Source organism: Dermacentor albipictus, chromosome 1 (assembly GCF_038994185.2).
Source record: "Dermacentor albipictus isolate Rhodes 1998 colony chromosome 1, USDA_Dalb.pri_finalv2, whole genome shotgun sequence".
In the NCBI taxonomy this organism is placed as follows: Eukaryota; Metazoa; Arthropoda; class Arachnida; order Ixodida; family Ixodidae; genus Dermacentor; species Dermacentor albipictus.
The window spans coordinates 311,182,178-311,210,132 of NC_091821.1; the positions used below are offsets into that span (position 1 = coordinate 311,182,178).

Below are 27,955 nucleotides of genomic sequence, written 5' to 3' on the forward strand. Positions count from 1 at the left end.
AACCTGCTGTTCATGATCTGAGAATGCCTGCCAAACGCACCCCAGCGCATTTTTGTTCTTCTGATTATTTCCGTCTCATGATCCGGACCAGCCGTCACTACCTGCCCTAAGTAAATGTATTCCCTTACGACTTCCAGTGCCTCGCTGCCTATTGTAAATTGCTGTTCTCTTCCGACACTGTTAAGCATTACTTTAATTTTCTGCAGATTAATTTTTAGACCCACTCTTCTGCTTTGCCTCTCCAGGTCAGTGAGCATGCATTGCAATTGGTCTCCTGAGTTACTAAGCAAGGCAATATCATCAGCGAATCGCAAGTTACTAAGGTATTCTCCATTAACTTTTATCCCCAATTCTTCCCAATCCAGGTCTCTGAATACCTCCTGTAAACACGCTGTGAATAGCATTGGAGATATCGTATCTCCCTGCCTGACGCCTTTCTTTATTGGGATTTTGTTGCTTGCTTTATGGAGGACTACGGTGACTGTGGAGCCGCTATAGATATCTCAGTATTTTTACATACGGCTCGTCTACACCTTGATTCCGTAATGCCTCCATGACTGCTGAGGTTTCGACAGAATCAAACACTTTCTCGTAATCAATGAAAGCTATATATAAGGGTTGGTCATATTCCGCACATTTCTCTATCACCTGATTGATAGTGTGTATATGGTCTATTGTTGAGTAGCCTCTACGGAATTCTGCCTGGTCCTTTGCTTGACAGAAGTCTAAGGTGTTCCTGATTCTATTTGCGATTACCTTAGTAAATAGTTTGTAGGCAACAGACAGTAAGCTGATCGGTCTATAATTTTTCAAGTCTTCGGCGTCCCCTTTCTTATGGATTAGGATTATGTTAGCGTTCTTCCAAGATTCCGGTACGCTCGAGGTCATGAGGCATTGCGTATACAGGGTGGCCAGTTTCTCTAGAACAATCTGTCCACCGTCCTTCAACAAATCTGCTGTTACCTGATCCTCCCCAGCTGCCTTCCCCCTTTGCATATCTCCCAAGGCTTTCTTTACTTCTTCCGGCGTTACCTTTGGGATTTCGAATACCTCTAGACTATTCTCTCTTCCATTATCGTCGTGGGTGCCACTGGTACTGTACAAATCTCTATAGAACTCCTCAGCCACTTGAACTATTCCATCCATATTATTAATGATATTGCCGGCTTTGTCTCTTAAAGCATACATCTGATTCTTGCCAATTCCTAGTTTTTTCTTCACTGCTTTTAGGCTTCCTCCGTTCCTGAGAGCATGTTCAATTCTATCCATATTATACTTCCTTATGTAAGCTGTCTTGCGCTTGTTTATTAACTTCGAAAGTTCTGCCATTTCTATTCTAGCTGTAGGGTTAGATGCTTTCATACATTGGCGTTTCTTGATCAGATCTTTCGTCTCCTGCGATAGTTTGCTGGTATCCTGCTTAACGGAGTTACCACCGACTTCCATTGCACACTCCTTAATGATGCCCACAAGACTGTCGTTCATTGCTTCATCGCTAAGGTCCTCTTCCTGAATTAAAGCCGAATACCTGTTCTGTAGCTTGATCTGGAATTCCTCTATTTTCCCTCTTACCGCTAACTCATTAATCGGCTTCTTATGTACCAGTTTCTTCCGTTCCCTCCTCAGGTCTAGGCTGATTCGAGTTCTTACCATCCTGTGGTCACTGCAGCGCACCTTGCCGAGCACGTCCACATCTTGTATGATGCCAGGGTTAGCACAGAGTATGAAGTCTATTTCATTTTTAGTCTTGCCGTTCTGGCTTCTCCACGTCCACTTTCGGCTGTCCCGCTTGCGGAAGAAGGTATTCATTATCCTCATATTATTCTGTTCCGCAAACTCTACTAATAACTCTCCCCTGCTATTCCTAGTGCCTATGCCATATTCCCCAACTGCCTTGTCTCCAGCCTGCTTCTTACCTACCTTGGCATTAAAGTCACCCATTAGTATAGTGTATTTAGTTTTCACTCTACCCATCGCCAATTCCACGTCTTCATAGAAGCTTTCGACGTCCTGGTCATCATGACTGGATGTAGGGGCATAGACCTGCACAATCTTCATGTTGTACCTCTTATTAAGTTTCATAACAAGACCTGCCACCCTCTCGTTATTGCTATAGAATTCCTGTATGTTACCAGCTATATTCTTATTAATCAGGAATCCAACTCCTAGTTCTCTTCTCTCTGCTAAGCCCCGGTAGCACAGGACGTGCCCGCTTTTTAGCACTGTATATGCTTCTTTTGGCCTCCTAACTTCACTGAGCCCTATTATATCCCATTTACTGCCCTCTAATTCCTCCAATAGCACTGCTAGACTCGCCTCACTAGATAACGTTCTAGCATTAAACGTTGCCAGGTTCATATTCCAATGGCGGCCTGTCCGGAGCCAGTGATTCTTAGCACCCTCTGCTGCGTCGCAGGTCTGACCGCCGCCGTGGTCAGTTGCTTCGCAGCTGCTGGGGACTGAGGGCCGGGGTTTGATTGTTGTGTTCATATAGGAGGTTGTGGCCAAGTACTGCACCAGGGTGGCCAATCCTGCTCTGGTGAGGGAGTGCGTTACCGGTTCTGGTCACCGGGATCAGGCCACACTCCAGGCCTGTTTGTACAATTTTATCAACACGCGGATTCTTCTTCTTTTTTTTTTTAATCCGGTGGAAAATTGCCGGCACCGGGATTCAAACCACGGACCTCTTGCACGCGAGGCGGGTGTTCTACCTCTATGCCACCGCTGCACCTGTCGGTTGTAGTACCCATGACAAAAAAAAAGCGACGAAGAATGCTTACCCCACATGTTGTGCATAACTGTGTATGACATCCCTGCATACCAGAGGGAAAAAGATTCATGTGCTACTCGCACCAACAAACTAATCTTTCTTCCAGCAAAAACAGATGTACAATCTGCACTCGGCAGTTGCACTCCTATATCCAGGGTGCAAGGCTTTCTAACAGTTCCTGTTAGAAAGTTCCTGTTAGTTCCTGTTAGTTCCATAAACTACCTTTTCCTCAATGGTGCACCACTAGGCCTCTCAGATTTGTTGTCCTGGACTGACCAGCAATGTCTGAACCGCTGATTTCAGCCAATCAGTGTACATGTGGCGCATCTTGGATAGTGTTAGGCAGTTTGAGGCAACAAATCAAGAAGGCCCATCGTTTTAAAGGGTTGTAAAAGAGCAAGACTGTTGGTTGAGTCTGGTCAATGCTTGTTTTGCCTCCATTAAGCAGAATAAGGCTGCTTACAAGCAGAGAAAAAGTTCTTTATTATCGTGCCAGAACTGTAGTGTAGCATCAGTACAATGTCACAGACTTCATATTGTAGTGACCTTGAGCAACACAGGTGAATAAAAAAGCTATTAGGAAAAATTGTAAACTGGGCGAGTTGATACTGGTTCATGTTTTAGCTATAACTGGCCAAGTACGAAAGAAAGACTCAATACAACAGGGAAAAAGCGCTGACTTTAAACTAACATTTATTAAGACAGAACAAACTCGGGTGTTCCTAGCATAGCAGAAGTCAGCTAAGTTGTCCACTGGCGTCCAACTGCCCTCTAAGCACTTTATTGCTTCTCCTCTTGATCAGCCCAAACGCGCTGCCATATGATTAGGTGAGCACCTCGCATGATGCCTCTTGTATGTGTAAAGCTGGCAGATTCGTCTGGCAGTTTATGCCGTGATACAAGCTGCCTGTTGAACTGCTGCATGGTAAGATGCTTACATTGACAAGTGAAGAGCAAAGGGATGTGCAACTTCAATGTAACCAAGTTGCCATGGTGATACTTTCATGTTTCATTAATAAATGAATGTTTAAATTTCTTTCGTTCAGAAACAGTTCTCAGAATACATGAGGTTCAGTGTTAGATCCTTCCAGAGTGCAATGTAATGCTTGCTGATCAACAAACTATTAACTTCGGGCATTTGAATAGTGAAATTCCTTAATCGAATCAAATATGAATATTCTAAAAACGTTATACATGAATATGAAGTCAAATGTCAATTATTTTCTGTGTGCAGTTCGTCAGACAAAAAAAACAACTTTTACATTGTTTTATACATGAACGTAATGCTGTTGGCAACCAGAAGACTGGTCAAGTGAGGAGCTGGTAAATAAGAAACGAGCACTTTCATTTATTTCCATCCTGCACAGACAATGACAGTAATAAAAAGAAGGGGACAACAGGTCACTAGATACAAGTGGTGGTGTGTTTGTTAAAGGTGAAAAGTATAATTCTACAACACTGCATTGTTTTAAAGGACTGCACATAAGGTTAGACAGGTTAAGTATTAACTTGCACTGCATAAATCGAAACATGCAAATTTGAATATAGGCTGCCTAAAGAATAAAGGGAAAATCAGACATCCACCCGTTCGTAGCAATTGCTACAAAGGAAACCCATACGGGTTCCTCGAAAGAAAAGCCTCATAGTTGAAGAAAAATTCGTCCTGGTCCGGGACTCGAACCCGGGACCACCGCCTTTCCGGGGCAGCCGCTCTACCATCTGAGCTAACCAGGCGGCTAGAAGATGGCAGGGCGAATTCGAATTGTCGACAACACGAAGCAAAGGCAAAAGTTTGACGTAGGGTTCGAGTCCCGGACCAGGACGAATTTTTCTTCAACTATGAGGCTTTTCTTTCGAGGAACCCGTATGGGTTTCCTTTGTAGCAATTGCTACGAATGGGTGGATGTCTGATTTTCCCTTTATTCATTACTTCTCTCCACCTTGCGGGTTTCCGCGGAACTACTACGTCAGGCTGCCTAAAGGCAAGGGGTTCCTACTGAATGATTGAGAATTGTTGAGCACTAGTTACCCAATCCATGAATTTCTTCAAGAAATGGCGCCTCTGCTCGACAACCACTGCTCTCCTGCAGTAGAATCATTCCGAACAGTTCTCACTTGTATAGATCTCTCCTCTTGAGACTCCAATAAGTGTTGTTATGCCTAGTACTCGAACAGAAGCAAATATTCAAGTACATTGAATAGCCGATTCCCGAATTAAATGAAAATCAAATAGCAAGGGCTATTTGATTCATATTTGAAGTTTGGATATTCGAACATCCCTACTAATACTAAACAGACAAACCTTGTGACATCATGAGGATATAGCATGAGAATTTCAAACCTGTCTTGTTTCTTTAATAATTCCTCGCTCATGATGACCTTGCTCATAATAAGAACTTTTCTGGTATTCCAGAAACATTAATTTACCAATCCAGGTCAATCTGACATTCCTCTTCAATGCCAATTTAAAGCTTTTGAAAGCTGCCTGGAACAAACCAATTCCTGGGAAATTCATGGTCAACCAGCATTCATTGCAAGTTTGAAGCCAAATGTCTTGATGAGCGACTGGCTGTAGAGAGAGAGAGAGAGAAATTTATTTACAGAAAGGCATAGAGGTCGGCCTGAGCTATAACTTGCTCTGACCTGCTACTCCACACTGGGGAAAAGGGACAGGGAGGGAAAGGGCTGATGAATGATGATTATGGTATTAAGAAGAGATGAGTCTATACAAATTCACAGAGTTGTAGCATCTCTGAAGCCGTGCATCCAGCCCAGTGGCTTGGAGAAAAGCTATAGGGGCACTTGCTATCCGGGCTGCGGTGTTTGCATTAGGCCAAGGACCAAAAAGAAACTCATTTTACAGCGGCCCCTTATGGACCTTTGCAATGGAAGAGACCAGCTGCTGTCGTTCTTGCACGTAAGTGGGACACACGCAAAATATATGATCAAGTGCTTCCGACACCTCACAGTATTCTCAGTTTGGGCTAGCGTCACTGCCACCTATCATATGTCTATAACGGTTGGTGAGTGCAACACCAAGGCGAATCCGGTGCACCATGCTCGTCTGGCTTCTTTTGAGCTTGTCAGTTTTACGAAATTTCATTTCTTGGTCCCATTTGTGTACTCGCTTTTGGAGGCGATCAGGTTGGGTCCAGTGTTCCAACGTACGGTTGCGTATTACGCGACGAAGTATGGCGTTTGTGTCTGTTCATGAGAATGGAATGCATATTTCAGAAGCATTATCTAAAGCAGTCTTCGCTTCAGCGTCTGCCTGTTCATTTCCTATCACGCCACAATGTGAAGGTATCCTGAAAGGTGACATTGCAACCATTTCTAGTTGCGTGGTCAAGGTGCTCTGTAATTTCTATATTCATGAAATAATACGGGCCCCGTCTGAGGGCACAGTCAATCGTTTGAAGAGCTGGCTTGCAATCACAGAATATCGTGAGGAGGCTCCTCGGAGAGAAATCGAAGTGCCTCCCAGATAGCAGCAAGTTCTGCGGCAGTTGATGTTGATCCATGGTTTAGTCTAAACTGCCGAGCAATGGCTGTAAGCGTGTAAGCGTAGCGTAGGTAAGCGTAAGTGTAGGTTGTCAACGTACAGGAATTACTACACTGGCAACAGTAGCAGTGACCTTCATGGTTTGCAATAAACTGTGCACTTCACTGTGTGGAATTATGCTACAAGACTCAAAACCAACATTTTGCATTACTTGGTTGTAAGCACAGTTTTTATTGCAATAGCAATTATATGGACACTCCTGGCGCATTCTCACCATCGCCGTTCATGCGGTGCTCCATATGGATTCTTGGATACACTACATTAACGCTATAATATTGAAATTCCAAAGTGGCTCTGACTAAATTTTATGGTCTTGACCGATTTATTCATCAGAATTTTGCCAATTGCAGAGTGCAAGGAGCAGACCAAACAGTCATAAAACATTTCGCATATCTAATATTTCACTAGGTGTGGACTAAAGCTGATGATGGTTTCCCATCAGTCTCATCTCATGCAGTGTCGAGGTGCGACGCCTGGAACGCCACTGGCAGCGTTCATGGCGGTAGCATTCTCAGGCACCTGATAGCTGCCACGGTGCTGTTTCTGCCAAACAGTAGTTACCTTGAGTGCTGCTTCCAAGCCATGTCAAACCTGCATATAGATACACCACCATCCAAGAAGCATAGCACCAAACCTTGCTGTCAAGGTCACTGCATCGCCCTTTGCGCGAAACTGTACTTTTTCCCTTCTTCTTTCACTCCTCACTAACTTCCCGCCCATCAGGAGCAATTATTTACCTTTCAGCTCTTTCACCACCGCACCTTTGACTTATCAATTTCTGAGACCCTTTTCACTTTTGTGTGACATAGTTCCAATGCAATGGCTTATTAGACCAATGAGCCTTTTACCTTGTGGCTCAGCCATGGTGACCACTGAGTCATCCAAGGCCACTGTAAGTAATATTATCAGCAGTTATACACTCAGAATAAGGCTCCATATTTAAGGTACATGTCTGCTTAGTACCTAATAAATAATGTCATGTTTCAGCAACTTTGAGGCATCAGTTCCTAATTAGCTATCTCCGATTGCAAGAGAAACAAAAAACATGTGAAGCTTGCAGTTCTTGTGTAACTGAACTTTGGCTCTTCTTTGTTCCCTGATGAAAATGTGAGTGTGGTGATTGTGCTGTTAGTTGTAAAAGTCATGACTGTGACAAATTTGGCTTGATCTTGCAACAACATAGCCTTTATTATGATCTGCGTTCGAAAAAGAAAAAACTTGAACAACTGAAGAGAAACAGCGGCCATGGTCTGAGTAATGAGAAATTGCCATATTACCAAACAGTTGTGATTTAATGCTGGTAGAACTGACTAACACCATATAGTTCAGTATGTTCAGAACGGAAACTCACACAGCAAAAACAAAAAGCACCGAGCTATAAAAGTAAAGCGGTGCACCTTAGCCAAACTGGTGTGCTTACATCTGTCAAACATATGTATCACATGGTGCACTTCGGACTAGACAAAACTTATCACATTTTATAACTTGACTGTCTGCTTGAGACCTTTATGTTGGGCAACCTCATTATACAGAGAGCTAAAAGGTTGCCCGAGGAATGCACAGCAGACATTTGGGGAACGAGTCTTTCACTTATGCAAAAGCTTCAGCTTGAGCCTTCACCGTTAGAATACATGCAAATTGCAAAAATTATTTCACTGGCTAAGCAATAGTTCAATGATATGAATAGAAATTGTTGAATTAAACTGAAAGAAAGAGAAATAAGAGACAAATACTAGTGAATGATGCCTGCCGAATTTTTATTTAGGTCTCTTTATATTTAATAAAGCTAACGCACTGCTGTTGAAGAACATGAGAAAGCTAGTTAAAAACATAACATACTTGAGCAACAAAAACAGATATAGAATAATGCGCTACTGATAGAGCCAAAGGGGATTAAGTCATGTCCTTACACTACAATTTATATGTAATTTATTATTTAAATTTAATTAACTTTATAAATGTTACAACCACAAAATACCGGTGCAGTAAAAAACATTTGTAATACATCCAATTTGCCTATTTCAGACATTTTGATAGTTTACAAAAATGCTACATCTCTTTTCGTTGCTGGGTATTAGAGTTAGGAACCTAATGTTTTTATTTGTTTTATTTTTTTGTTTGTCAGCCCACTTTCATGAGATAACTGAGCACCTAAATAAAGATTCTGAGACTACCAGTCAAGAAAGTTTGAATATTTCGTTTCACAATTCCTGTTTCACATGCATATGAATAAGAAAATTAAAGTTGGCATCAAGCTAAAGCTTTTTGTTCAACATACTGTCAACGTAAATGTGGAGTTCTTGCCAAATTTCTCAAAGCCACTTATAGAATGATTAGACTTGCTGGCGAACTGTGTATTGGAGCCTCTGCAGAACTTTCGTTGCTCTAAAGCTTCACAACTTTCTAAAGGCACGCTACTCCTTCTTTTCCTGAATCTTGTCATTTGTCATGTGGCTTCCAGAATTTTCACAAGTACTTAACTATGAAAACAACAAATAAAAACAAACAGTCACATCCTCTACATCATTAGCTCTCCTTGTTGAGTCTCACATTAGTGATTGCATTACTTGTGATTCATTCTGCAAATTGATTATTCCTAAAATACTTGTGAGGTACAAAGGAATTAAAATTAGTAAAATTATGTACACATGTCACATCAAGTGAGTGTTAGTTCTTTAACTTGTCTTAAATTGTCACCATACTCATTAAAAAAGAAAAGCCTTAACATAAACAAAAGCATTAGGTAGGGTTACTCACGTGCACCTCAGTGAGTTAGCACAAAGTGTTTCTCTCTGGTTTCACATAAAAAGAGCCAAGCAGTTTTATAACTCTGCCATGTACAATAAATGACTTAATTTTTGTTAGGAACCTAATTTGCATGACTTTAGTGAATTTCCTAGAGCTTATGAAAAAGTTATTCACACAAACAATTAATATTCTCATCACAATACACATCCAAGACCGTATTTTGTAGCCATTACATTCATTTCCCATTTTTTACATTCTTCATCACTGGCTTGGGTGCTGCCATGTCACCATTACGGCCATTATTGACTAATTATCACGACACATAATCAGGAAAGAAAAAGAAATTAACTGTGACAAAATATGGGCCCCGGCCCATTTCCTTTCTGAAAAATTTTGCGTCGCAAATATTTGCGAATCTTCGGATCAGACTAAATATGCTAAACGTGGAGTTTGCGAATAGAAAGCCTTTACAGTAATCACCAAATGAGACATTACAGAAAAACAAAATTTGCTACACAGACATTTTTTTTCTTTTTTTTCCGGCAGACTTTAGCAAGACTCATGGATGGGGCTATGTATAATTCTTCATGATACTGTACCAAAAGTCAGTTGCAGCATCATTAAAATATGCAACACAAGCTGAAGAGTGCCAGCAATGCACAACACATTGATGTAAACACAAGCCTAAAGCAAGTGACAGCCTGCTTTAGACTGTAGGAGCTGCTGGAGTTCAACCTCTCAAACTTTGCAAAAATATATACATGAAAAGAAAAAAAAAACAGTTAAGAAGGGAACACAAAGAGCATCATTTTGCATGTTAGTAGGACAGCCTATCAACACAGAGACAACATTGTGTTGACAAAATGTAAACACTCAGACCTTGTGGCACACACTTCACATATGCAGAGCACGAGAATATAGGACACATGAATGTTTTCCATGCTGCCACAGCTTTCTTTTTTTTCATCGCCTAACCTCTGTCGAGGTAAAGGCATGTACGCACCTATAAACAGAGGTGCAAAAAAACTTTTAAAAGGGAAACAAAGCGGGAGCAGCTTGGCTACGAGTGTAGATATGAGGGCCACAACTCTATGGCATGCATTCGATTAAAGCTCGGCTATTGTCTTAAAATAAATATCTCTAGTGCAGAAAAGAGTGCAAGGTGCAAATCAGTCATTCCTTGGGGCTTGACACTGTTTCAACACTTTCTTCTTTGGGCAATGTCGGAGGAACCGATTCAGTAGACGATGAAGGCGTCGGTGGGCTGAAGTGGGACCACAGAGATGAGACGACCGATTTTGCAGATGTCAAAGCACCACCTGCACAAGCCAAGAGGCAACAATAAAACAATGCAATGAAATAAAAGTGAACTGGCAGACGTGTACATCTTAACAAGAATTGTGTGAACTCGGCCATGCTTTCTATCACGTCGACACATTTCAAGCAAAACATAGCATTTATTCTTTAAAGGAAGACAAAATGGCAGAAATTGCAGGTGTCTAAATTTTAGTCAATCAGCTTTTGATATCAAGAAATTGACAAATTCTGACTTGGTACTCCGTGTAGATATGACGGCCACTACTCTATGGCATGCATTCGATTAAAGCTCGGCTATTGTCTTAAAATAAATATCTCCAGTGCAGAAAAGAATGCAAGGTGCAGCTCAATCTACTCCCTAGATCGAGCTGCACATAAGAGTGAATGTGACTAATCTTTAAGAAACCATGCAGTGTGAAGGTCAGCTTTGATTAGGATGTCTTCTTTCAGTGGTACAATTTTTCACTCCTGTCATAAATCTGCAGTTTTAAGCACATGCATTCTGGTTGTTTATGGTCTACCGTCAGTTATTTTTCTGCATCAAATTGCGCTGCTTTCTCCAACATCCTTCAGTTGCACATGTGCCATCGCTTTGGCTTGCCCTTCCCAAGCCATCGGTTTTCTGCACCAAGTCACATCATGCATTCCCAAGTGGACCTCTCTACACATGAACTGACGAAACGCATCGCCGCTTAGCAATGATAATCTGACAAGAGCTGGCGTACACAGTAGGACATGCCCGAATTGCACCAAGGGGAGACTATAGCTGGCAGACTCAGCCAAAAAAGCTTGTGCTGCCGCCCCATCTCAATGAGCTTGAATATCACCACTGAAAGAATATCAACCCTCTGTTTAGTTTACAAAAATAAATTGGTGTGCTCGAGCGTTTGCGGTAAAGTGTCCTATGCTGCACATTGCAAAAGAGTAACTGCATCCCTAAAGCTCTTGTCACTAGTATAAAAATATGACATGGCAAAGAATGATGGCACAAGTCTTTTGAGCTGAAAACACAATGTATGCACTCACTAATTTTGCTGGTACTTTGTAGCTCCCCTTTATCACTGGAAAAAACTTGTCACTTATTTCACGATCATCGTGAAATAAATAATATGCCTTGCGGAAAATTTCTTGTGTCCCCTGTAACTTACCTAATGAAAAGCCAGATGCCATCCATGATGGTGTGGATGATGGCCTCCACTGGTTAAGGACAATGAGTAGAAAGAGAAGTTACTGCTTACCAACAACCTTGCCTGTCGTCTGTGCCATGGCCCTCCCTGTAGAAACCACAGCTTGGTTGAGTTTGCGGCCCCTTTCCGAACTTTGGATGGAGCTGCACATTGGAGACACAGACGAATGTAGGACAGTAGCAGATTGGGAACAAGCAGTGTGCTCGTTTCTGTAAGGCTAACATGACTCTCCAATACTTTTGCCTAGACTTACAGCCAGACTGCATTTCTGTGTATGTTTGCTATGCACAGTTGTGCTGCAAGTGTGTGTCAACTTCAAAACCAGTATCATGAGACCATATCTTGTCCTGCTGTAGTTGCTTATTACTGTCATCAATTCTTTATCTTCACATTGCATTCATATTCCCAAAATTTTCATCTGAAGTAGCAAGCCTTGCAAATAGCAGGGATATCTTCACACTTCATTAGGGTTTCTCACTCTCCCTCATTCGAATTATCAAATAAGTTGAATCACTTTGTGAAAAATTACAATTGTGAGCAAATTACTCTTTTCATGTATGCAGAATATACATAAAAGCATTTAACGAGGCCCCGTTATAACGTTTCCTGTATTACAAATGCTACCCATGATCCCTCAATTACAAATAATATATTTTAAATAATAATGAATATTTTATCATGGCCAAAACTATAAGGTTATAAAACTGCAACCAAAGCTGTTTGTAACAGTAAAAGTTTGACAATACATTGTCTGTGTTAGTGCAATCATGTTAACACTGATAAGGTGACAATGAATATGCCAATAAGGAAAGGAGAAAACAGCTGTTCAAGATACTTTGAAATGAGTCGTTAATTACAACTATTGACCCCCCGCCCCCCCAGTAGAGCAAGACGTCTCTATAACAAAGTTGAAGGTAAGCCGCACTTAGTTATATATCTATTATTTCATTATAACAATTGTAAGCCCTCATTGCAGACCTTGGCCACTGAGTTACGCCGGATAGCCAGCGTTAAGCCTGCTGCACACCTCCAAAGGACGGTGAAAGATAGCAGTTTCCTGGTGCATCTTCATGACTGCTTTCTCTAAAGCAGCTGTCAACACTGATCCATCCTTGCTGTTATAGAGCGCGCTCCAGATATAACAGGTCTCACAAGGTTTTATGAGCGTGCCGACAGAGTGTTCCAAGGCTCGGGTTCCATGCAATGTTCACTGCCTTATGCAAGTGGATACTTAAAAGCAGCAAACAAGCATTCCCTTATTGTGGTATCCAGATGTACAGTCCCACTGAATATGAGATACAACACAGTGCTCATGGGACAAGGGGCCTCTTCCAAGACTGCATAGTGGTTGCACCATACAAGAACTTTGTTTAATAAAAAGTTTTAATTGAAACGGTTTAGAATGCTCAAATTTTTAGTAGAATGGCCCTGCCATGCAGTCTTGGGAGCTTCTTTGACCACGAGCACCACATTGCAGTTCATATTGAATGTGACTGTACCATCGTACAGCAAGTCACGCGCTTCTTCGACTAAGGTGTAGCATGCTGTGAGCACCGGAGCACAGGAGTGTTATACTCTATAGGTAGCACAACATGCATGTTCACTTTCGGTAACAGCTACTCATTAAGCTTCTTGTGTAGGTGTCTGTTGTATAGCAATAAAATCAGACAGCTTCTGGGCTTCAACGGAATTACAGTTGTTTTCCTTGCCGCTGATGCTCCTTGGGTGCACGGCCACTGGTTTGGAATGTTACAATGATGACAATGTAGAAGATTAAATGCACCTGCTGGCGTCTTCAAGTATTCCACAATGTTGTCTATGGGCAAGCTGGAGCCATACGATGGTCAGCACAATCGGGACGAATATGAGGAAAGAGTGCTATTGCATTTTTTGCAAACTGTGTGCACGGTGACGACTGTGACACTGTTTTTCAGGTATGTTATGGTGCCGCCACAAACACACCTTGCTCCAACCCCTGCTGTCTCCTGTGAAACCATCCAAAGCCTCTCTGACTATGATTTTCGAGGTCCTGGGCCACCATTTCTCACTTGAGCCATTTGTGTGTATGCAGCGTAAACCTAAGCCAGTTTGCTTCAGATTGGCACATGCATTCAAGAGCGCACATGAGGCAAAGGTCTAATAGGCACTGCATAATGTCCGGTTCTCTTGTCAACTTCTGCTGTACAGCCCTGTTATACGGTGAATCATATTAAGAGTGGAAAAGGGCCACCATCATTCACCCTCTGCGGTCACAGTACAGGTGCAGAGACATCTAATAACTGTACTGGCAGCCATTCAAAGCTGTTCCTGACTTTGTTGTGGCAATCTGAGCGCTTTTGCACACCTTGCACACCCCTTATACTAGGACATAATGAGGCGCAGTAAGCATTCTTTAATTACACATGCGCACACACAGTCTCTAACCACAGTATGAGCATCAAGACGTCTAACAATTATACTGGCAGCCATTCAGAGCTGTTTCTGGCATTGCATTGAACCAGAAAAAGAAAAGAGCAAAATTTTCTTTTTTCCTTTTGTCGTTATTTCTAAAATTATAACCTAACACAATTACATATTCAGATTAGAGATTTATTACTGCAATGTTGTACATTTCAAAAAGTACAAAATAAGTAGCACGATCCTACACTTGATATTTACACTTGTTTTCTGCTGAGTGATCAAATGAAATGTAGCAGTTGATATAAATCACTGCACAGACTCCAGCAAGAAAAAGCAGCAAATCATCAAACTAACACATAACATTGTTAGTACACAACACTGAGCTAAAACAGTAAGCCAGCACATAAAGTATGCTTCAGAGTAACTTCAAAGACACGAACATCTCTTCATCAACTTACTGAGAAATCCGCAACTTCATGTCAGCAACAGTCAGCTGGCCCTTGTAGTAATGACTATGAGGGAAAACAAATAAATGTGGTGCAAGAAATTCAGGGAATGTATGTAAGCCATGTGAATGGAAATGGTCACTAAAACGATCATTTGCATAACTAAAGTTTCAAAAGCCCAAAAGATGTGGTTGCAGTAAACACACGAAAAGGACTTGCCTAAACATTACATAGACATAATGTGGTATAAATTTACTTGTTATAAATTATCGCATGCAAAATAAAGATAGAATTGTACTCAAAGTTTATGTGTGTCAGTTAAACACAAGTTTAGCAGTATAGTATTGGCCATGCTCCGCTAGCCAAAATGGAGTGATCGAGACACATTCAGCTTTCTATATGCTCGAACAGATGCGCTCCAAAACACTCCAACATTTTGAAGAGAGTGAAATCTGATGGGGGTACAGTCACGAGACATTGGCCATTGCCATCATTTAGAGGAGCACTTTTTTTTTTTTTGTGGCATGGGGCAAAGCACTTGCCAAGGTCAGCGTTCATTTCTGGTGCTCTCACTGCTCTGCGAAGTTAATGACAATGAGAAATCGTCTGAACTGCTCTGGTTTGTGTTGAGAGTGGCTATGGATCTGGCGGTAGATCTGAATTCTCCAAGACAAACAAACCATCCAAAGATACTGGAACATTAGCAGTGAGCAGGTTATACTGCCCCTGCTGCGGTGCACTGAAAGAGATTTTTGCTGCCAGCCAAGTACTGACTGCGATACACATGGCATTTTGAGCTAAAGCGCACATGCATGTACAAGCAATAATTTGCACTTGCACATCAAACAGCAAGTTGAGTGTATGTGCCTGCTCACCCTGAGGGAATATCTACAAGACAAGGGTGTTTCACACTGTTCCACATCTTGAAGTTGTGCGTCGTCTTCCAGGCACCGAGGAAGGCAGTATTGAATGCCTCCTGGCCCTTACCACTGGCGGCATCTGGTCATGTCATAGAGCATAAGTGTACAAGGTTAAAAGTGGGACATGTAAAATGTGAGCTGATAATCAATTATAAGGCTTGGAATTGAATGGGACACACAAGCATATCAGGCAGTGATTCAGAAGGAAGAATATCAATCTATTACAGAAAAATAAACCAATATCAGAACTCTAGGCAATCAATCACATTCTCTTGGCAATTTATGGGCTATTCAAGGATTTCATGGAATAGTTGCAAGCTGCTGTGTCAGTAGCAAGGAGCTAAACTGTTTAGAAGATATTGCCATCTCATGGTAACAAGTACTAGTTCATGACTTTGTGCACATGAAAATGACTATTGTACTTTTTCCTTATGGTACACATCAAAACCAGTGTAGTTTTTGTAATGTTGCAAGGAGTCTTGAACCTGCAACTGATGCCATACACAACATGCAATGAATGGATCACATTCTCCAAAAATGTGACAGTACTGCACTGAAGCTCAAGTATTTGGCATGAAATAATAATGTCTGCAACTAGCATTGAATGGTTTAAAAACTATTAACTGCCACTGCCAATGTCACTGTTATTAAAGAGAAGCTGAAAGGTTTTCCAGAAAAAATGAGTGAATATCTGTACATAATGGTTTTCAACCCTCCAAATTCGAATATCATATCGAAATTGAGCGAAAGACAGCGCAAATATATTTTATTTCGTCGAAAAGTGCAGCAGTGGACATGCCCAGCTCGCGCGTCTCGTTTTCGCCTGTGATTGGTCGGGAGCCTCGCGACGTCAACACTAGTGTTCGTCCGAACCGACCCCTGCCGCTACACATGAAGCGTGGTGCCATGTAGTTTGGTGCTATTTTTCTGAGACGGTAATGGAAAATTGAGAGAGACTGCGTTTTTCTGAAGAGTTCAGCGTTACTCCCTACATGTACGAGCCAATTGCGAAGAGCCAGCCTCTCGAAGAAGCAAACGATGCTGGTGCGAGCAATGCTTTCAACGCGAACGAAAGCGAAGTCTTGGGATCTCCTCATGTTGGAAATGCTCTTTGGTGAGTATGTTTTTTGCAAAGTGATCTAGTGATCTCGCCGACCTTTCGCTGATCTAGTGAGCTCGTTTCCGGTCAAACACCTGTAGTGTTGTGTTCCTGCATGCCTCCTCGTGGAACGTAAGCGGGGATGCAATCATCGGCATTTGTGCGCTGTCCAAAGCTGTCGGCAATCTACAAAGACGGTTTAAACACGTGAAAAGCTTCCGGGTTCATGCAGTACGTGTAGTGACCTTCATCTGTGCGCCATCCAGGCACTACTCGTAACCGAAGTCGTAAAGGCGGCGAATTCCGTCGGCTACGTGAGACGGTCGGTTTCTCGCTGTGCGCGAGAGAAGGGGGGAGCGTAGCGTCCTGGCGTGCGCCGGCTTTCCAGCACATGCAAACTCTACATTTGCACTGCGTTATAGTAGCTGCATGCAGGCTGTTTTACAACACACGTGCAAATAGAAAATTCGCGGCGCTTTGCGACGAAACCTGCGTCAAGGGCGGGAGATAAACATGCACTTTCCGTTCAGCGTGCTAACATGAAGGAGCTCGCAGTAAATCAAAATCCAGGTTTGGGCGAGTTTGTGTCTTCATAAGGCCTTCCAACACCAGTTATCATCAGTCAGTCCGCACTCGTGCCGTCTTTGTTTTAGTTGCTCCGATCTTTTCGCGCTGCGTTTAGAAAGCCTGCTAGTGGCAAGTAGTCCTCTCTCATTCTGTGGCTATATAGAGCAACTGCGCAGGCCGAACTGCAGGGCTGGCCGTATACGTGCTGCGTGCTTGATAATGTATCAAGCTAAGGAGCACTTGGTAATTTGATACTAGTTCTTTGCATGTGTTCATGAGTGCAAATGCTTCTTTGGTAGTCTTTGATGCCATTTTAAACACACTTCACTTTTAATAGGTGTTCGTGCCTATGCAGTGACGAGCTCCTTGTGTACGCGAACACTGACGGCACTGCGCTGGGCCTTAGACGAGCCGACTTGACTGGCAAACCCAACGCACGCATTAATGATAAATTCTGGTTATAATTGTCGTCACGGAAGTGGTTGGAGCACAGCACTGTTGTTCTTGAGGGCTTGAAATTCTTTCGCTTCACAGCAGCCTCCCACTTCGTTAAAAGCTTCTCGTCTTGTGGGAAGTAATGGAAGACAACATCGTTGCGGCGGCTGGTGTTCCTGCAACCGTAGGCTGCACAGAAAGCGGGCATGATCGGCACACCACTTCAGTTGATGCTGCGCACGTTGACTACCACTCTACATACACGCAGACGCACCAACAAAGGAATGCAGGGTCGATCGAAGCAGATTACGATGGTACGCACACAGAAACAAGCACGGTCAGGCACGGTTGCGAAGGCTGCAAAGGAACGGAACACTAGTGTTGACGTCACAACATCGCGGTTTCCAGTCTCCGCTCGCATCGTCAGCGTCAGCAGCAGCGCGCGGCATTCGACAGGGGGCGGAGCTACCGCGCAATTTTAACCAACAAGTATGTCGCTCCTAATTGAAAAAAACAACAACAAAAACAAAAACAAATTTTACCTACATGGTTTATAAGGTTCCCGCGTCCGTATATGAGCATCTTATTGAATTTGACAGACTCTTCAGCTTCCCTTTAACTTAAATTGTGTCAAAGAGAGCAATCATTATTTATTCTACCAAAAAGCTGAACTTTCATCATGGCTGATTATGCCAAACTTGTCTAATTGTAATTCAGACAATCAGAACAACTCTATCACAGCAAGCATGGCCGGAAGCAGCAAATGCGTGCAAAGTGTAAAATCGAGTTGGACCCACCTTCTAACTGAGCTGTCTTCAGCAGACTTACTAGATACACCTTAAACTCTGACCTTAGCCATTCCTCACCTCCTTGCCAACCTGCAAATAAGAACGGAGACTAATTAATCACTTCACCACTGCACTCAATGCTAGTAAATGAAAATTATTTAAACAAGAGCTTCATGGTTGGTTTCTTTCTCACTGGTAACAACGCAAAGGAAACCTCACCAATCAGAACCTACTATATATCACACCTAATGATAAGAGAACAAGGAGAACCGAAGGGCTCCATTTCTGTTAGCCACAGCCACGTGAAGCCAACAGACAATGAAGCCAAGGAAAGCACAGGCGAAATAACCTGTTTTCTTTATAGTAGAAATAATAAAGAAAAAGGAAGTGAAAGTATGATGAAAAGACCACTTGCTGCAGGTAGGAGCTAAGCTAACCTTTTCTATATTATGTGTACGATGCTCATACTAATTGAGCTACTGTGGCGACCATACTTCCACCTACTTCCTTGGGTATTTGTGTGTGTGTACTAGGTTTAGCTTTGGAAGTGTTAGCCAGTGTCACGATTGGCCATGACGGCAGATGTGAAATATCCTGTCAACACTGTACGTGAATTTAGGAGCAGGCAACCGGCCAATGAACTTTTGCAAGCCACCTCATCACATTAAGGCTGCCGAAGTAGACACTCTTATTATGCAATGCAAGAAACTAAGACTGGTATTGAGAATAAAACTAACACAAAATCAAACGCCGCCACCATACACACTAGAGCACTGAACAAGCCCAGGCTGGCCCGAAAAACCTGGGCCTGGCCCAGCCCTTGGGCCAGGTTCAGGCAATGTAAGCAATTGTTGACTCTGGCCCGGGTCAGGTTTTGAGCTAGAAACTTCGAGCTCGGGCCTAAAAGATTCGAGCTCATGTCGGGCCTGGGCCTCAGTCGGGCTCGGATTAGACCTGGATGTGCTATTTGCCACTACAATGAAACTGTGAACTATAAAAACTGCAGCCCTATGCAAATTTTAGGTCAGTGTTGTCTAAGGTTTAAGGGAAAGTCGAGGCAAGCAGGCCATGACCCAGCAGCTGTACGGCGCACAGATTAGTGTACATTAGTGGCGCTGTTCAGCCACAGAAAAAATGGTACCAGTGATCAGCCACGCTCACTGTACACCCCGCTTTTTAATGTGATCGGCATTCTTTGCCTACTTCAGGCACTTTTTATCTATCTATCTATCTGATGCCATGTGGCTCAATTGTTGTCTACTAACTTGAGCCACTATGTATGTCCTCAGGGCCATAGTAGTTCCATCAGTGTTATACAGTCACAATCATCCCATTCTACTTATGTTGTTCTCATAATGCTGTCGTACCAAGTTCCATCGACACCATTACATCATGATTATGTCACAGTTGTCATGCCGTCATCATCAATGCATCATCGACATACAATTATTGTCATGCGTTTGTTGTCATACCATGGTCTTGGCACCGTCATGGCCTTTCCATCGTCATCGTTTAAGCTTCATCATACGATTCTCGTCATAGAGTCGTCATCACGCCATCATTGTTGTGCATTTGCCGCCATTCCATTGTCACTAGGCCACCACTGTCACATTGTTGTTACACCGTCGCCAGCATCTCAGAAATGTTATCCAATTGTCGTGCCTTTGCCACTCAATCAACATAATTTCTTCTTCATTCCAGTATACAGTAATTGTGCTATCGACAATCAATTGTGACTATGGCACAGTTGTCATGGCACTGTAACTGCATCATGGTTATTTAGCGTCATCACTTCAGAATGATCCCATCGTCGTCATGCCATTGTTCTCATAATGCCTTCATTGTTTTATCAACATCATTCCTTCATCTTAATTCCATCATTGTCATTGCATGAGCCGTCAGCGTATGGTCCTTGTCCTACCGTCATGAAATAATCTTGGCAAGCGATGGTCGTAACAAAACGGGCCAATCACGGAGACAGTGTACATTACCATATTTACGTGATTCTAAGCAACCCCCGATTCAAAGCACCTCCCTCTATTTTCGCGAAAAAATTGGTAAAAAAAGTTTGCACGCGAATCTAAGCACCCCCCTATTTGTTAGGAAGAGCGCGTAGCCAAGACCGCCAAGCGCGCTTGCTCGCTCTGTCATCAAGCCGGAGCCGTCTGAGTCCCGAGGTAGAACGGCGTCCACGGCGCGATCTTGCTGCACAGCCGGACTGCAGAGCCGCACCGACTCGCGAGTGGCAGTGATAGTGACCAAGCATCCGACACAAGCGGTGGGCTCACTGTCTGCAGCACCGATTTTTCTTTTGGATGTTTGCAAAATAAAATGTTATTTCTCGCACCCATCTCGTCGTGATATCGTAGCGAAGAGGGGAGGGGGGAGGGGGGAGGGGGGGTCATTCTACATTTTTCGAATCTAAGCACCCCCCATCACTTTGGGCATCGCGATCATGAAAAAAAAGGGGGTGCTTTGAATCGAGTAAATATGGTACATATATATGAACCACTTTAAGTTTCAGGAGGACCACTACAAATTCTAAATAAAGGTGCCTTAGTAAATACGGTGTGCCGTTATGTGGTCGCCATATTGCACGTAAGCTAATCACATTAAAGGGCCCCTGAAACCGTTCGGACAAATTTTGCAGTTGCGTATGTACAGCTACATTTAATGATTCGCACCACAATTTGTGTGAAGTGTTTCATATTAAGAGAGCTACAGATGATTACAAATTGCCTTCTTCCATAGCCATGCATTTCCTCCTCAACTCATTCGCCGAATGATCAGGTCTAAGCTCCACCTTCACTGGCTCTGCATCATCATGGCACATCGCGTCGCCTACTTCTGGTTGTATAGGAGTGAGCGGGCAAAGCCTCTCCGACCTCTCCGCCAGGCGCTTGGCAGTCGACCCCAAGTGAGAGCTATTGAAGCAGCGTGCGTTGCGAGCATTCTGTCGCAGCACCGAGCATGTCCGGTATTTCGGTAACCACAGGCGAGCTGGGCGTTTCAATGGATGAGTGGAGACATGAAGTCAAGCTGATGAAGAAGCTTTAGTGTAGACATATGTGAGCAACCTGATCAGTCTGAAGAAGAAACTAGGAATGCGCAAGAATCAGATGTATGCGTTAAGAGACAAAGCCAGCAATATAATTACTAATATGGATAAGATCATTCAAGTGGCTGAGGAGTTCTATAAAGATTTATACAGTACCAGTGGCACCCACGACGATAATGGAAAAGAGAATAGTCTAGAGGAATTTGAAATCCCACATGTAACGCCGGAAGAAGTAAAGAAAGCCTTGGGAGCTATGCAAAGGGAGAAGGCAGTTGGGGGGGATCAGGTGACAGCAGATTTGTTGAAGGATGGTGGGAAGATTGTTCTAGAAAAACTGGCCACCCTGTATACGTAATGCCTCATGACCTCGAGCATACCGGAATCTTGGAAGAACGCTAACATAATCCTAATCCACAAAAAAGGGGATGCCAAAGACTTGAAAAATTATAGACCGATCAGCTTACTGTCCATTGCCTACAAAGTATTTACTAAGGTAATTGCAAATAGAATCAGGAACACCTTAGACTTCCGTCAACCAAAGGATCAGGCAGAATTCCATAGAGGCTACTCAACAATAGACCATATACACACTATCAATCAGGTGATAGAGTAATGTGCGAAATATAACCAACCCTTATATAGCTTTCATTGATTAGGAGAAAGTGTTCGATTCAGTCGAAACCTCAGCAGTCATGAAGGCATTACGGAATCAGGGTGTAGACGAGCCGTATGTAAAAATACTGAAAGATATCTGTAGCGGCTCCATAGCCACCGTAGTCCACCATAAAAAAAGCAACAAAATCTCAATGAAGAAAGGCATCAGGCAGGGAGATACGATCTCTCCAATGCCATTCACAGCGTGTTTACAGGAGGTATTCAAAGACCTAAATTGGGAAGAATTGGGGATAAGAGTTAATGGAGAATACCTTAGTAACTTGCGATTCGCTGATGATATCGCCTTGCTTAGTAACTCAGGGGACCAACGGCAATGCGTGCTCACTGACCTGGAGAGGCAAAGCAGAAGGGTGGGTCTAAAAATTAATCTGCAGAAAACTAAAGTAATGTTTAACAGTCTCAAAAGAGAACAGCAGTTTACGATAGGTAGCGAGACACTGGAAGTGGTAAAAGAATGCATCTACTTAGGACAGGTAGTAAACGCAGATCCGGATCATGAGACTGAAATAATCAGAAGAATAAGAACGGGCTGGGGTGCTTTCAGCAGGCATTCTCAGATTATGAACAGCAGGTTGCCATTATCCCTCAAGAGAAAAGTGCATAACAGCTGTGTCTTACCAGTACTCACGTATGGGGCAGAAACCTGGAGGCTCACGAAAAGGGTTCTACTTAAATTGAAAACGACGCAACGAGCTATGAAAAGAAGAATGATAGGTGTAACGTTAAGGGATAAGAAAAGAGCAGATTGGGTGAGGGAACAATTGTGAGTTAATGACATCTTAGTTGAAATCAAGAAAAAAAGATGGGCATGGGCAGGACATGTAATGAGGAGGGAAGATAACCGATGGTCATTCAGTCGTCAGAGAAGGAAACGCGAGAGCCAAGGAGCGAAGCCTGCGGCCCTGTGATAGCAGGTTAAAAAAACTTCGACACAGTTAAAGGGCCCCAAAACGGTTCTGACAAATTTTGTAGACGCGTAGGGTACAGCTTAAGTAGAACATTTGCACCACAATTAAAGTGAAGCGTTACGTATTAATGGAGCTACAAGCGATTACAAGTTACCCTCCTCCCTAGCCATGCTTTTCCTCCTCAACTCGTTCGCCGAGCGATCGGGGCTAAGCTCCGCCTTCACAGGTTCTGCGTCACGATGCGACGTCACATCGTCCACTTCCTTTTGTTTTGGAGCCAGCTCCCGCCCGTGAGAAACCTCTCCGCTAGCCGCTTGGCCGTCGACCCCAAGTGAGAGCTATCGAAGCAGCGTGCGTTGGGAGCATTCTGTCGTAGCACCGAACGTGTCTGGTATTCCAGTAATTACACACTACCTGAATATTTCGACAGAACGGTGGAGGCATAAATTCAACCTGATGATGGAACTTTAGCGTAGACGTACGTGAGCTGCCTGATCGGTCTCCACGGTCCAGCCACCCGTGGCGCAGAGCTTAACCAGCCAAAGAAAGAGCTAATAATGCTCTAACCAAGTGTAAAAAATTTTAAACATTTACAAAAACAACATGTTAATGATTACACTTCTGCGAAAAATTTACACCAGCAGCAAAGAATACATTTTGTTACTGCTACTGTGTGTGGTTGAGCTCTATGCCACCAGGTGGCTGCACCGTGCAGACCATTCATATTTGCACTTGTGTTCATCCCCTGAAACGACACGCAAGGGGACACGGCCAGGCCCTGTCCCCTTGCACTTGCATTTATCCTAATACCAGACTCGCGAAACGCTATTGCATTAGTAATCTTCCGGTGTAAAGTGACGGCCGCAATCGCACAAATCCTGGTGCCGATCGGATAGTGGCAGTCCGATGCGCTGCAGCCAGTCCACTTGTCTACTGGCTTGCAGAGGGACATGATGTCGCAGCTTGACATATTGCCAGTCATTACATTTGCAGTCCACAATGCAACAAAGTCGAATCATAGTGCTCGCGAAAAGACAAACCGACACTGACGGCAGAGCTCTCGTCAAAGACGGAGCACATTGTAACACAAGCAGACGACACTTGCTGTGTGCAGGAAGTGCTTAAGTGTACTGAAAAATTGTTCTTGTGCATTCTCTTTATGTTACTTTCTTTTTATAAAAACAAATTAACTAACATTCCAACTATTACGAACATCATTCGTTTACCATAAAGTTGGAAAAATGATCCATCACGCGCCCTGGTCAGCCGATTGGATAGCTCGCCCCACTGACGTCATATTGGTGATTTCGGTCATATGGGTAGGAGCGGCTTAAAATTCCGCCGAGCAGTGTGCTGTGATCGGCAGCGATGTGCATTTTTAAAACCTTATAATAAATTACACACTTTACGCGGAGCACTTAGATGTGTCAATTAATGATCAGAAGGACCTACTCTAACAACTCAGTCGTTTGTAGAAAATCGTCAAAATCGCTTCAGGGTCCCTTTAAGGGTTACGGACTGGATTCCAAGGGAAGCAGGGGGCGGCAGAAAGTTAGGTGGGCGGATGAGATTAAGAAGTTTTCAGGGACAGCATGGCCACAATTAGTACATGACCGGGGTAGTTGGAGCAGTATAGGAGAGGCCGTTGCCCTGCAGTGGGCGTAACCAGGCTGATGATGATGATGATCAGTCTGCACGGTTTATCCACCTGGTGGCGCAGAGGTTAACCAGCCAAACAAAGAGCTAGTATTGCTCTAACCAAATGTAAACCATTTTAAACATTTACAAAAACAATGTGTTCACGATTACGCTCCTCGAAAGATTTACACCACCAGCAAAGAAAAATTCACTTTGTAGCTGCTACTGTGTTTGGTTGAGCTCTTTGCCACCAGGTGGCCGCACCATGCAGACCAGTCACATTTATGCCCCTGCTCATCCCATGAAATGGCACGGCCAAATGGCCAGGCCCAGACCGCTTGCACCTACGTTTACCTGAATACCGGAACCGTCAAACACTATTGTGGTAGTTATCCTCCGGCATAAAGTGATGGTTGCAAAGGTGCAAATTCTGGCACCGATCGGATAGCCACAGTCCGATGCGCTGCAGCCATTCCACTCGTCTGCTGCCTTGCAGTGGAACGCAATGTCTCAGCTTAACATATTCCCATTCGCTACGTTTGCAGCCCACATCGTAACAAGGGCGAACCATGGTGCTTGAGAAAATAAAGATCGATATCAACACTAACCACGGAGCTCTCGTCAACACGGAGCACATCGTAACACAAGCAGACAACACTGGCTTTGTGCTGCAAGTGCTTAAGTGTAGTGAGAAAATGTCCTTGTGCATTCTCTTTCTGTTACTTGCTTTTTATAGAAACAAATTAAGTAACATTCCAAATATTACGAACAAGATTTGGTTACCATAAAGTTGGAAAAAATAATTGATGCACGCCCTGGGCAGTCAATTGGATAACTTGCCGTACTAGCGTCATTACAGCAACTTGCGTCAAATGGTCAGGGATGGCTGAAAATTCAGCCAAGTGGCATGCTGCAATCGGTAGCGATGTACATTTTTAGAACCTTATAATAAATTATAGGCTTTACGCAGAGCAGTTAGATGCGTCAATCAATGTTTAGGAGGACTTACGCTAACGATTCAGCACGTTCATACAAAATCATCAAAATCGTTTCAGGGTCCTTTTAACTTCAATAAACATGTTAGGATGGGTTCTGCCGGAATTCTTTCGTCTTTGCAACACTAAAAAACTGGTCGCCATTGTTTTCAGATTATTAAAACCTCCACTTCCTAGAAGAGACCATGCACAGGCGTGAGATGGATGACCTGACGTTCAATGGAGGTAGTACTGCGAGTTTGACAGCGGCCTCGCCTGGTTGGGAGTGTTAGCGAAGGGCAAACTTCAAGAACTGCTACACATCACAAAGGTGAATCAAAATGACAAGAAGTTAGAAAGATATTTGCATTGCAATCATGCTAAAGAGATTGGAAACTATTTTGCTGGTGGGAGACTTGCTGCAAAAAGTTCTCTAGATATCCGAGGTCTTCGGATATCCAAGCTATCCTTCGTATAGCAACCACAAGAGGAATCAATGAGAGGAGTTTCAGTTCAGCTGGTTACAATGGGCCAAACATAACCAGGCTGGGCCAGGTACCGGCCACAGTTAAAGTCACTGGGCTGAGCTCAAGCGGCCTAACGCATGGTAGTTTCGGGCTCAGGTCGGGCCTGAAAAACCGGCCTGTACAGAGCTCTAGTACACGCCACTGCTTGCCTTTCTCCACGTTGTGCCTTCTCATGCCTTGCACACAGGAGGTTCCTGGCAGGGCAGATTTCTTATACTTATTAAGAATTTGCTCAGCCAGCACACGTGAGGCTGGTGCAGAGCAGCCTGCACAATGCCCTTCAGTCCCCTTGATGATGCTTGGAGAAAACTGAACTCAAGTGCAACTGTGAGCTACTTCCACTGTGTAGCATTTGCCTCAAAGCTGCATGACACAGGCGTACGGTATTCTGCTGAGTTAGAAAATGAAGGTGTCAGCCATGGACAGCTTAAGAAAGGGCCCACGCGACTGCGCCATATGCAGCCTCCGCTGCAGTAGAACGCTCCCTCAGCCCCCCCTCGGTGCCTTGCGCGCGATTGAAGACTGGGCGCTTCCTTCTCGCTTCCCCCCTTGTGAATGCAAGATTGAACCGCCATGGTCGGCTCACCTTTGCACGCTTTCACTCACACATACCACATATGGCGTGCAGCGACTATGTTATCACACTTGGACACTATACGGGACATCACACCGACCCCAAAAATGTGCCTGAAGTGTCCATATAATTGCTGTCACAATAAAAAAAAACCTTGTGAATGGAACATAGTTCCCCATCCCTTGATGTTGTCATTGACAAGATTCAACTGTGCAAAAGCGTTCAAGGCCTCTTTTGTTAACGGAAACACAGGGTTCTTAAGCATCATACATCAAGCATACAAATTGAAAGTTCATTTTTAGGTTGAATGTATTCACTGCTGAGCATAAGATGCAAAGAGGTCTTACAGCTATGCAAAGAGCTTTCTTTCATATAATACCGCACTGCAAAAGAAACAAATATTTAAGGGAAAGACATTTTCTAAGTGCTTATGTGAGTGTAAATAAAGAGTATAAGAAACGAATGCAGAGAAGCAATAAAAACCTAAAGCACGCCCTATTCACATAGCGAGACCAGCTGACTGACCAGCTGTACAAAACATGTTGCAACTGGCGAGTAAAAAAGCAATAGGTTTACTGCAGATGTACTGACATGTGCCGTCAAGGAAAAGGTCCCGTGTGTCATCAAGGACGTTCTTGACTAAGTAGTCAGCGAAACGAAGGTCTTCCATGGTGAGGTAGAGCTGTCGCCGAAGGTCACTGTCTAAGATTGTAATTTTACATTCATCTACCTGCAAAGAACAAAAAGAAAAGGTCTCACTTCATGTGACTTCATATGTATTATATAAGGTGTTCCAAGCAACTGAGGCAAGACTACAGTTTGCAAGCTTGAAACGAGAAGACATTTACTTGCTTGTCTTTTGGCTGCACATGCATTTGTTTGTATACGCATTCACTTGCATATGCCCAGTTTCTGACATAAAGAACTTCAAAAAAAAATTATTTGCAGCCAGTAAGTATAGCTTAGAATTGAAGGATACACTGGATAGCTCACACAAGCAGATATTAGTGTATTGCCATGCAGTAGTGAAGGTGCAGAAAACTGCAGCAACACTGTCAATGATGAAACTAGCCTTTTCTTGGGCGAAGTTGTGCCCCCACAAAAACAGGCTACACTCAAAGAACAATGATAGCAGCGAAAACAGTCGGTGATCGGTGAAAGTCTGATCAACGGGTCAATCGCTTTGGCTTTTATACATCACTTGTCGAAGGTTTGAGTGCAATCGCTCGTGCCCGTGTGGTTTCCAGAAACTACCATACAATTCATGTTGCACATGCAATCTGATTATACAAGGTTTGGCGAGGACATGCACAAAAGATAGAATCAACAATAACATTCACGCAAGTTCTAAATCATGCACGC

The 27,955-nt window shown here is 43.4% G+C and overlaps 1 protein-coding gene across 1 annotated transcript in view; it reads right to left on the reverse strand.

Moving 5' to 3' along the window:
• Positions 1-7,495: 7,495 nt before the first annotated feature.
• The window catches only part of LOC135905142 (late secretory pathway protein AVL9 homolog), a 60,851-nt gene continuing 40,391 nt past the window's right edge, over positions 7,496-27,955 (reverse strand). Inside the window, exons 12-17 of the mRNA XM_065436164.2 lie at positions 27,185-27,323; positions 18,249-18,329; positions 15,306-15,429; positions 14,443-14,496; positions 11,636-11,727; positions 7,496-10,399 (exon numbers count right to left, since the gene is read on the reverse strand). Of these exons, the coding sequence (XP_065292236.2) occupies positions 10,254-10,399; positions 11,636-11,727; positions 14,443-14,496; positions 15,306-15,429; positions 18,249-18,329; positions 27,185-27,323 (636 nt within the window). The 3' untranslated portion in view covers positions 7,496-10,253. The remainder of the gene's footprint in view (positions 10,400-11,635; positions 11,728-14,442; positions 14,497-15,305; positions 15,430-18,248; positions 18,330-27,184; positions 27,324-27,955) is intronic.